Consider the following 11638-nt stretch of genomic DNA (forward strand, 5'->3'; position numbering starts at 1 on the left):
CGATGTGGGGACAGCGAGCGGGCTGCAGGCCCTAGCGATGTGGGGACCGCGAGCGGGCTGCAGGCCCTAGCAATGTGGGGACAGCAATTAGGCTGCAGGTCCTAGTGATGTGGGGACAGTGAGCAGGCTGCAGGCCCTAGCGATGTGGGGACAGCGAGCAGGCTGTAGGCCCTAGCAATGTGGGGACAGCGAGCAGGCTGCAGGTCCTAGTGATGTGGGGACAGTGAGCAGGCTGCAGGCCCTTCCTTAGATATAGAGCCCAAAACTGCTCACAATATTGCAGATGCAGTCTGACCAGATCTTTATGCAGCCTCAGCAGTACATCTCTGACCTTGTATTCTAGCTCTCCTGAAATGGATGCCAACATTGCATTTGCCTTCCTAACTGCCAACTGAACCTGCACATTAACCTTAAGAAAATCCTGGTCTAGGACTCCCAAAACCCTTTGTGCTTCAGATTTCCGAAATCTTTCCCCATTTAGAAAATTCTCTACGTCTCTGTTCTTCCCACCAAAGTGCATAACCTCACACTTTCCCACGTTGTATTACATCTGCCTCTTCTTTATCCATGATCCTAACCTGCCCAAGTCCTTCTGCTGCCTCCTCCCTCTCAACACTACCTGTGGAAAAAGTTGGGTTCTCTTCCTTTATAAGACCATGTCCATAAGACCTAGGAGTAAAGGTAATCCCTTCAATCCATCAAGTCTGTCCTGCCATTTAATTGGATCTGATCTGATAATCCTCAACTCCACTTTCCTGCCTTTTCCACGCAACCCTGACTGATTAAAAATCTCTATCAGCCTTGAACATACTTAACGACCCATTTGTGCCTTAAATGTACAACCCATTATTCTGAGGTCACGAACTCTGGGCTTAGACTCACCTACAATGGAAACCAACCTATCTGCATCTACCCTGTCAAGTCTACTAAGAAACTTGTATGTTTCAATAAGGTCACCACTCATTCCTTTATATTCCATCAAGTACAGGTTCAATCTGCTCAATCTCTCCTCATATGATAGTCGCTCCATACCAGCCGACTGAACCTGCTCTGTACTGCCTCCAATGCCAGTATATCTTTTCTTAGATAAGGGGCCCAAAACTGTTCACAATGTTTCAGCTGTGGTCTGACTAGTGCCTTGTACGTCTTTAGCAAGGTCTCCCTAGTTTTACATTCCATTCCTTTTGAAATAAAGGCCAACATTCCATTTGCCTTCCCTGTTAGCAGCCAATTTTAGATACTAGCTTTCTATGGTTCATGGATGGGAACTTCGAAATCCCTCTGTTCTGTAACTTTCTGCAGTCTTTTTCACTTTGAATGATATTCAGCTCCTTTATTCTTGCTGCCAAAGAGCATAAACTCACATTTTTCCACATTATATTTCATCTGCAAGGTCTTTGCCCAGTCAGTTAACCTGTCTTTATTCCTCTGTATACTCTTTATGTCAACCTCACCAATTGCCTTCCCATCTATTTTTATATCATCTGCAAACTTGGCAATAGTACATTCATTTTTGTCATTCAATGTCATTAATGTATAGTATATACTGACCTCTGGGCCAGAAAGCCTGGATTCAAGTGTGATCTGCTCCAGAGATACTCCTAACTGGGTGGTTTGTGAATTTGGTGGTGGTTTTATTTATGTTAAAATAAAGAGCTTCTTCCCAGTGGGAAGTTGGCTTTTGGACAGGAAAAGAGTCCAGAATGGAAATGTAGAAACTGCCATTTGTACTAAACTATGGATTTACAATAAAACCTTGCTAAGTGTGAGACCTGTGGGATTTTTATGTGAGTTGAGCTGATAGAAAAATAAATGCAGCTGGAGTTCAAAGGAGGCACCATTAGACTCAGTCTAGAACCTCTTGCTTGGCGAGTTATTCAGAGATTTCATCTTTGTAAATCTCTCACACACTTTTGCTGACTACTTCAACACGTGGATTTCGATCTATTAAACAGGTTAGACAGATTTTTATTTGACAAAACAGCAATGAATCATGGAGAACGATCAGAAAAGTCGAGTCAGGTCATAATCAAATCAGCCGTAATCTTATTGAACAGTGGAGAAGGGCTAGACAGGCCAAATAGCCTATTCCTGCTCCTATTTCTATGATCTTATGACCTTAGATGATGGCTGATTTATATCTTAACTCTGTTTACCTGCCTCAGTTCCCTTCTATTCTATTAATCTTATTTTTAAAATTTCCAATTGGTTCCCAGTCTCAACAGTTTTTTTCTTGGAAAGCTCCACATTTCTAATATCCTATGTTGAAGATATGCTTCATAACTTTACACCTGAAATGCCTAGCTTAACTTTAAGGTTATGGCCCCTTGTTCAGGATTGCTGAACTGCAGGAATGAATTTCTTTTTCTTACCCTATCAAATTGTTTAATTATGTTAAGCACCTCAGTTGGACCACCCTTTTTATCAAGGGGCCAAAAGCCTATTTGCGTGAACAAAATTTCATTCTTTTAGCCCCCATAGATCTGGAATAAGTTTCAGTGATGTACCTTTCATTTCATCATCATCAAGAGAATTGAGAAAATCAATTGATTCCTCCAGATTGGCTTGCAATAGCAGTGACTTCTTCTTCAGTACGGAAGGCTCAGTGAAGTGAAGGTAGGATTGCAACTTCCCAGCCTCGGTCACTGACAAACCTGAGGGAAAATGCAAGGTGGACAATTCTATTAACCTAACAGCACCACCATGAAATTTTCTTTGCAGATGAAATCTCTGAATAACTCGACAAGCAAGAGGTTCCAGACTGAGTCTAATGATGCCTCCTTTGAACTCCAGCTGCATTTATTTTTCCATCAGCTCAACTCACATAAAAATCCCACAGGTCTCACACTTAGCAATCGAACTACCCCGATGATTCTGCATTAGTACAGTTTTAGTCTTGCTCTTGGGATGCATGAATTCCAGGAGATAATAATGAGTCAGTGTAAAAAACATTAATAGTGGCATCAGGAGTACTGTCTTCCAACAGGCCTTGGAGGCACTTTGGAAATCAGAAACCAAGCCTATACCTCGCACAAAACATCTATATTATGAAGGGAGGTTAGAGTCTGGGACTGTTTGAAGAGAAGATCTCAGGTAGAGATGATTGAAATATGCAGAATCTTCGAGGTAAGAGGTGGGTTGAGTCAAGTTAATAGGTTTCATTCTCACAAACTTAGAGATTCAAGCTTGGAAGAGCAGGCATAATCTTAAAGTGAAAGGCAGAATGTTTAGAGGGGATTTGAGAAAAAGCTTTTTCACATAAAGAGATGACGGGGGTCTGGAATGCATTGCTTGGGAGGGTAGTTGAGGTGAAAAATCTCACAACCTTTGAAAAGTACATGGATTAGTCCTTGAAGTGTAATAGCATTCAAGATTACAGGCCTAGTGTGGGGAAGTGGGACTAGTGTAGGTTATGGAGTGTAATTTTGGTGGTACAGACATGGGCTGAATGGCTTCTTCTGTAATGTATGATTCTATGATTCTAGGGACATTACCAAAAGGCAGGTGCAGAAGCGTGTAACTCAGAATGGAAATACTTGAGGAAAACTAGATGTGTGGAAGCAGGAACAAATTACTACAAATGCTGGAATCTGTACTGAAAACAAAAAAAGCTGGAGATCATAGTGGGTCAGGCAGCATCCATAGAGAGACAGCAAGCTAATGTTTCAAGTCTAGATGACTCTTCATCAAAGCTGGGCTACCATTTGGGACGAAGGAGCAGTGGCTTAGTAGGTAGGTACCTTAGGGGTATCTTCTTGATGGGTCTTTAGGGAAAACAATAAAAATTTTTGAAATCTTTTCATGGAGGTGTGGGAAGGATCTAAGTTGGGGGTAATTACTGTGCAGATTCCACCTCCAGTTTCTAGTGGTGCTGGAAGCTGGCAGCACTGTTGCCTGTAACCTGTGCAGCCCTGAAATGTTCTCCATTGATATCAATAAATAACTCATGTGGGTCTCAGAGAGCTGCCTGCCCACAGGAACTGACATAAGAAATGTGCTATCTAAACAAATGTTTCCACCACAGTACATTAATGTAGGTGTTGAACAGATTGTGGCAGAGATGATGATTCGTGGTAGGACAATCAGGTATGGGGCGTGAGTAGATCTGGCTAAGTGGCTGTTTTCCTACTTCATTTGGTTTTGGGGAAGACGAAAAGTCAGATGAAACCTCTCCAAGGATCCAGGTAATGCTAGTATGTAACATCATACAATACAATATTCAATATTATGACATCCTTAATATTAACAGTAGCAAAAATATAAATACTTTCTGCCTTTATTTTGGCTATAGAGATCTTAAATCTTTACAAACATTTTGTACAGTAAAACATCTCCCATAATTTTAATGCTTTTTCAACAGCACCTTCCAAACCTGCGAATCTACCAACTAAAACAACCAGGGCAGCAGGCACATAGAAACATCAGAACCTCCAAATTACAAATCATCCTGACTTGGAACGTTTATTACAGTTCATTCACTGCAACTGGATCAAAATCCTGGAACTCCCCTCCCAACATCTCATTGGCAGTAGAAGTTCAAGAAAATGGTTGCCATTTTCTCAGAGCGATTAGTAAGGTGAGGCAATCACTAGTATTATCGCTGGATTAGCAATCTAGAGAGCCAGGTAATGTTCTGGGAACCCTAGCTTCAATTCTCACACACCAGATGGTGAAATTTGAATTCAATATATTAAAAAATAGTCAGGAATTAAAAGATAAAGGTGACCGTGAAACCACTGGTGATTGATTCCTCCTCTGGTTCCTCCTTACCTACATGTGACTCCAGACACACAGCAATGGAGTTGACTCTAGACTGTCAACTGAAATGGCCTAGCAAGTCTAGAAAGTCTCAAAAAAGGAATGAAATCAAACAGATAATGAGGCATCAACTAAAGCTCCAGAAATGATAACAGCAATCTCAGTCCTGTCAACCCTGCAAAACCCTCCTTGCTAACGTCTAGGGACTAGTGCCAAAATTTGGAGAGCTCTCTCACAGACTAGTCAAGCAACAGTATAGTCATACTCATGCGATGTCCCAGACACCACCATCACCATCTCTGGGTACGTCCTCTCCCACCCTCAGGTCAGATCGAGCAGAGGTGACAGCACACTCAGTCAGGAGGGAGGAAGTCGCCCTGGAGGTCATCAACGTTGACTCCAGATTTCACGAAGCCTCATGACATCAGGTCAAACATGGGCAAGGAACCCTCCTGCTAATTACCATGTGCCATGCTTCCTGATGAATCAATACTCCTCCATATTGAACAACACTTGGAAGAAGAACTGAGTGTGGCAAGGATGCAGAATGAACTCTAATTGGAGGACTTCAATGTTTATCATTAAGAGTGACTTGGTAGCAGCACTACTGACCAAGCTAATTGGGTCCTGAAGGACGTAACTACCTGCCTGGGTCTGCCGTGACAGGGAAACACATACTTGACCTCACCTTCACCACTCTGCCTGTTGTGGTGAGCGCACAGTCCTTGTAGAGACAAAGTCCCACTTTCATACTGAGAATACCCTCCAATGTGTTGCGTGGCACCATTACCATGCTAAACGAGATAGATTTCCAGTTCAGAGGAACAGTCACGCTATCCGAAATGTTAACTCTGATTTTGCTCCACAGATGCTGCCAGACCTCCTGAGTTTTTCCAGCAACTTCTGGTTTTGTTGTGGATTTCCAACAAATCTAGCAACTCACAACTGGGCATACATGTGGTGATATGGACCAACAGAAGCAGTAGCAAATTCATACTCCGATACAATCTGAAACTTCACTGCCCGGCATATCCCCCATTCTGCCATTACCATCAAGCCAGTGGAGCAACCCTGGTTCAATGGAAACTGCAGGAGGCTACGTCAGCAGCAGCACCAGGCATATCTAAAAATAAGGTGTCATCCTCTTCCAGAGATCCCCAGAATCACAGGTGCCAGTCTTCTGTCAGTTTGGTTCACTCCATCAATGACAAGTGGACTGCAAATACTATGGGCTCTGACAACATTCCAGCAATAATACTGAACAAACGTACAACCGAACTTGCTGTTCCTCTCACCAAGCTGTTCTAGCACAGCTACAACACTGACATCTACCCAAAAAATGTGGAAAAGTGGCCAGGTACATACTGTACACAAAAAGCAGGACAAATCCAACCCAAACAAATATTGCCTCCATCAGTCTACTCTCAGCCATGAGTACAGTGAGTCAAAGACGTCATCAATAGTGCTACAAGCAGCACTCAGTTCAGGTTCTGGCAGGGCACTCTGCTTCTGACCTCATTACAGCCTTGGTCCAAACATAAACCAAACAGCTGAATTCCAGAGGTGAGGTGAGAGTGGCTGCCCTTGCATCAAGGACACATCTGACCGGGTGTGGCATCATAGAGTCACGGGGTCTATAGCACAGGAAAAGACCCATTGGTACATCTAGTCTGCAGCAGTCAAAAACAGTTACCTAACTACTCTAAACCATTTTCAGCCCTTGGCCCATAGCCGTGTATGCCTTGGCATCTCAAGTACACATCGAAATACTTGTAAATCTTATGAGGGTTTCTGCCTCTACACCCTCACAGGCAGTGAATTCCAGATTCCCACCGTCCTCTGGGTGAAATTCTTTTCCTCACATCCCTCCCAAACTTCCTGTCCCTTATCTTAAATTTATGCCTCCTGGTCATTGATTCTTCCACCAAGGGAAAATGTTCCTTTCTGTCTCCCCTTTCTACAGCCCTCAAAATTTTATACATCTCAATCATCCCCCTCAGTCTCCTCTGCTCCCAGGAAAACAACCCCAGTCTAGATATTTTCTAATCAACCTGTTCAGAGACGTAAATACACAACGCTGGCGCAGGTGGAACTTGAGGCCAGGACAATCCCAGTATATGCGATCTCTCTTCATAACGTAAAAAAAAGTGCTCCGGCAAAGCTGGAATCAATCGGAATCAGGCGAAAGTTCCCAGCTGGTTGGTGTCATACCTGTCACATAGGAACATGGCTGTGGTTGCTGGAAGTAAACAATTTCAACTCCAGGACATCTCTGCAGGAGCTCCTCAGGGTAGTGTCCTATGCCCAACCATCTTCAGCTGCTTCAATGACCTTCCCTCCATCATAAGGTCAGTTCACTGTTGATTGCACAATGTTCAACACCATTTGTGATTTCTCTGATACTGAAGCAGTCCACATCCGAATGAGAATGGTTCTGAGGAAGGGTCACCGGACCCGAAACGTTAACTCTGATTTTTTTCTTCACAGATGCTCCCAGACCTACTGAACTTTTCTAGCAATTTCTGTTTTTGTTCCTGATTTACAGCATCCACAGTTCTTTCAGTTTTTATTTAAGATCTAGACAATATCCAGGCTTAGGCTGACAAGTAGCAAGTAACATGCATGCCACACACGTGCCAGGAAGTGACCATCAAGAAAAAGATCTAACCGTTGTCCCTTGACAACAGTATCACCATCACTAAATCTCCCACTATTAACATCCTGGGGGGTTACTATTGGACTGGAGTAGTATTATAAGTACTGTGGCTACAAGAACGGTCAGATGTTAGTTATCTTGCAGCAAGTAACTCATCTCATGACTCCTCAAAGCCTGTACACCATCTAAAAGGCACAAGTCAGGAGTGTGATGGAATACTCCCCACTTGTCTGCATGAGTACAGCTCCAACAACACTAAAGAGGTTTAACTGGCACCAAATCCACAAGCATCCACTCCCTTCACCACAGACACTCAGCAGCAGCAGTGTGCACCACCCACAAGATGCACTGCAGAAATTCACTCAGGTTACTTAGGTAGCATCTTCCAAACGCATGACCACTTCCATTGAGGATAAGGACATGGGAACACCACCACCTGCAATTTCTCCTCCAAGCTACTCACTATCCTGACTTGGAAATATATTGTCGTAACTTTACTGTCGCTAGGGCAAAATCTTTAAACTCCCTCGCTAACACATTGTGGGTGTACCTACAGCATGTCAACTGCAACGGATCAAGAAGGCAGTTCACCTTCTCAAGGCCAAATAGGGATGAGCAATAAATGCAGTGACACCCACATCCTGTGACTGAATTAAAAAAATGTTTGACTCCATTGCACCAAGTGAAACCTGAACTTTAAAAATTATTTACCTTCAAAACTTCTGTTCTTGTGGATTTGTTCAAGAGGTGTCTTGATAAAAGCTCCCCTGGGAATTATTGCTGCTTCTCTGTTTATTTGTTCAATTGTAGCTGTCAAGCGTTCTTCCTCTTTTACCTTCAACTGTAACAAAAATACACGTAGATTTTCAAAAAACCCTGATGATCATAAATTATATTTTTTGTTCATCAATCATGTCTGTGTTAGTTGACTTCTGCTGGTATCTTGTCTCCTAGACCACTGATTATTCTCACTCACTAATCTCCAAATGGCCACCCTGTCTGTATCTCTGATTCCAGATCGGAGCCTGAGTTTGCTGTTCATCTGCCACTGGATGTTATGATTTCACAAGCTATTCAATTCATCCCACCATTGCTCACCATATCTTCTCTCTCCCATTTCACAATTGGTAGCAGATACTTTGATCATCACGGTCCTGCACTCTGGAATTCTCTTCCCAAACCTCTCTGCCTAGTGACTTCTCCCTTCCTCAGTGCTAATGTCACTGCATGAGCAATCCACAACTGGAGGCCCAATATTCTGGGGAACATGGCTTTGAACACCACCATGGCAATGGCGAAATTTGAAATCATTAAATTCTGGAATAAAGATCTGGCCTAGTGATGACTATGTAACGATTGGGTATTACCATAAAAAACTATCTGGTTCACTCTTGCCTTTTAAGTAAGGAATTCTGCTGTCCTTACCTGGTCTGACCTACATGTGACTCCAGACCTATAGCAATGTTGTTGTTTCCTAACTGCCCTCTGGGCAATTAGGGAAGGACAATAAATGCTAATCTAGCCAGTGACACCCACATTCCACGAACAAATAGAAAAAAATCTATTAAAGAATCTGCAAAAACCATCTATCTGACTGTACTTTTGGTCATCTCCCCTCCCCATGTTAAGCACCTACAGACATTTTGCAGTGTTAGAGTGCTACATTAGCAGCATTTTTTCTTTATTATTCTCTAACTTTCCTTTATATCTTTCCCTAAAAAGAAGAGTTCAATGGATGATGACTGCCATCAAGTACAGGGACAAAGTTGTTCATGGTTGAGTACAGAAACTGAGAGTTTGCAGTTTGATTGTGGAAATATCAGCAACCTCCAAACAAACAGTTTCCACCAAAAGTGGGAATCTGATTGGAAGGCTGATTTTAGTTCATTTTCCCTCATACATGGGCTATGGGTGTTGCTGGAAAGGCTGATATTTCTTGTCCATCACTAAATTGCCTTTGATCTGATTGCTTTCTGAAATGGCCTAGAGAACCAGTCAAGAGTCAACCTGAATCTGGAGTCACACATACGCCAGACAAGGTAGGGATGTACAGATTCCATTCCTAAAGGACATTAGTGAAACCAGATGAGTTTTTAATGCTAATCAACATTGGTTATACGGTCATCATTAGACATGCCTTTTATTGATTCCAGATTTCACTGAATTCAAACTGCACAGTGTGCCACAGCGAGATTTGAACCCACGTCCCCAGAGCATCCCCAGAGGATTACCAGTCCATTGACATTGGCAGTACGTCATGCCTAGGTTTTACTTCCCTTCCATTTAAGCCCCTCTCAAACTGACTCTATAGTTATAAACAAGTTGGCAGAGAATGTATCCCTTAACCACAGTAATTTTGAGGCATCTAAATGTGAGCATCTGCAAACTTTGAGCAGGAATGAGTCACACTGGCTCTCCACACATCGCCACCCGCCATCCTCCACCCTCCCCAAAACCCTGTTAACCCTGTATGAGAGCTATCCTCATCTCAAAGTAAGGTATAGGTCATGTTTCTACCAAAACTCTCAGACCTTGTTGCTATTTGTGAATCCCCCAGCACCTAGCTTTGCTGATGCTATATACAAGTGGCCAATTGCTTCTCAAAGTAACCTGACCCTGAATTTGGTAATCCAAAGCAGGAAAGCCTACGCAGCATTCTGTGACCTACTTCTTCCATTTCCATCCTGCTAGTCCTTTGAGACTCATTTGCAACCAATTCCAGTGCGATAAGTGTTGCTGATTCAAGTCGAATTCATACACTAACCTCCAAACCGATCATTTCTTCATCACTTTTCTTAATTGTTTTGGTGTCGTACTCATGAGAAGGGTCACCCATGAAACGACCTTTAACCCGCATGGACTTCTCTATCATCTCATCTGTGGCTGGAGGAAGTAATTTCCAATCCATGCAGTTCAAACTGTGTAAAAAGGAAAAGACCGTTTTTTATTTCTTCAGCTGAAGTGAATATAAGAAAACAGAATGACAGAATGTCCTAACCACTGTTGGACTTGTAGTTGTCACAAGGAGCTTTATTTAAGATGTTATTAATCTCTTTTCACTTTAGATTATGAGAGACCTCTCATTATTTCAGAATTCTCACAAAACAGAATTGCACAAAACTAGGAAATCTCCTAAAATACTGCTCATAGCTAGATTGCTGACAGCAGTGTTGTTTTAGATACTAACATGTTTAATTTTGTCTGATCCATTAAGAACACTTCTCAGGAACTCCCCATATCATCAAAATAAACATTTCCTTAGCTCAATTAAAAGTCAATTGTGGAGGTTTTTTTTAATTCATTTTTCAGGCATGGCTGTCTGTACGAAAGTAACATACTGTGTTGAAAGACTCGTAATATTATAACTGTGGATTTTCCAAATCTCTTCAAAATTGTACATTGGAGCAAATTATGCTGTATCAGGAAGTATAAATAGTGTGTGTTGCTGGCAGTAAATGAAAGAATCTGGTGTTATAAATGGTTGGTTTTTGGAAAGCATTGGGAGAGTGTAGGACACTGGAAAGTACAGTGTGAGACAGGCTAGGGAGATGTCTGGATGGATCGCAGTTGTCAGAGGAACGATTTGATTTAAGAGAAGGATGATTCACGTAGATTACCAAGGAAGAAAGTGATCGAGAGGAACAGTGAGTAGTTTGAGGAGGGTGTCATTGGTATGAACTGTAGAATCTTGGTTATGAGAATGAACTGTTATACTGGAGCACCATTCCTGAGAGGATTTGAAGTTTCTCTTGGTGTTAATTGAACATCCCTCTCAAAATTAACCTTTGCTGAAAAAGTGAATAATTTGCCTGGGACATATTTATCAATTTGCTTCATAATCTCAAAAATGTCAATCAGACCACCTCAAAGTCTTCCATATGCATCCAGGAAAATAAGGCTAGCTGCTTTAAGATTGCCTTACAAGTTAAATTGTTGCTAGCTAAAAACTGTACCTTGCTATTCTGCAGCACTTCATCTCATTGGTTTGCCTAACTGCTGCAGCACTACAGTACATCCCTGCATAACAACTCACTTCCCACCTCCCCACTCCATTTCCCATTTCAAAAATATGCCTCAGGGTACATAACATCACTGATTAGAAATTTCTTCCTCTTTATAGTTTGAGAGATGTATTCAACTCAGAATTATTGTAGATCATGGTAAACTGCCAGAATCAGTGAGCCACATCGTCTATATTTCTGTGGGTGATATCATGGGGCTAGA

At 42.2% G+C, this 11638-nt stretch overlaps 1 protein-coding gene across 1 annotated transcript in view; it reads right to left on the reverse strand.

Annotated features, from left to right (window-relative positions):
- The window catches only part of rsph9 (radial spoke head component 9), a gene marked incomplete at its 5' end in the record, with an annotated part of 44018 nt that extends 33660 nt beyond the window's left edge, over window positions 1–10358 (reverse strand). Inside the window, 3 exons of the mRNA XM_048596659.1 lie at window positions 2508–2654; window positions 8126–8255; window positions 10179–10358. Coding sequence (XP_048452616.1) covers window positions 2508–2654; window positions 8126–8255; window positions 10179–10358 — 457 coding nt within the window. The remainder of the gene's footprint in view (window positions 1–2507; window positions 2655–8125; window positions 8256–10178) is intronic.
- Between the last annotated feature and the right edge of the window lie 1280 nt (window positions 10359–11638).

The sequence above is a fragment of the Rhincodon typus genome, chromosome 5 (assembly GCF_021869965.1).
Source record: "Rhincodon typus isolate 14 chromosome 5, sRhiTyp1.1, whole genome shotgun sequence".
In the NCBI taxonomy this organism is placed as follows: Eukaryota; Metazoa; Chordata; class Chondrichthyes; order Orectolobiformes; family Rhincodontidae; genus Rhincodon; species Rhincodon typus.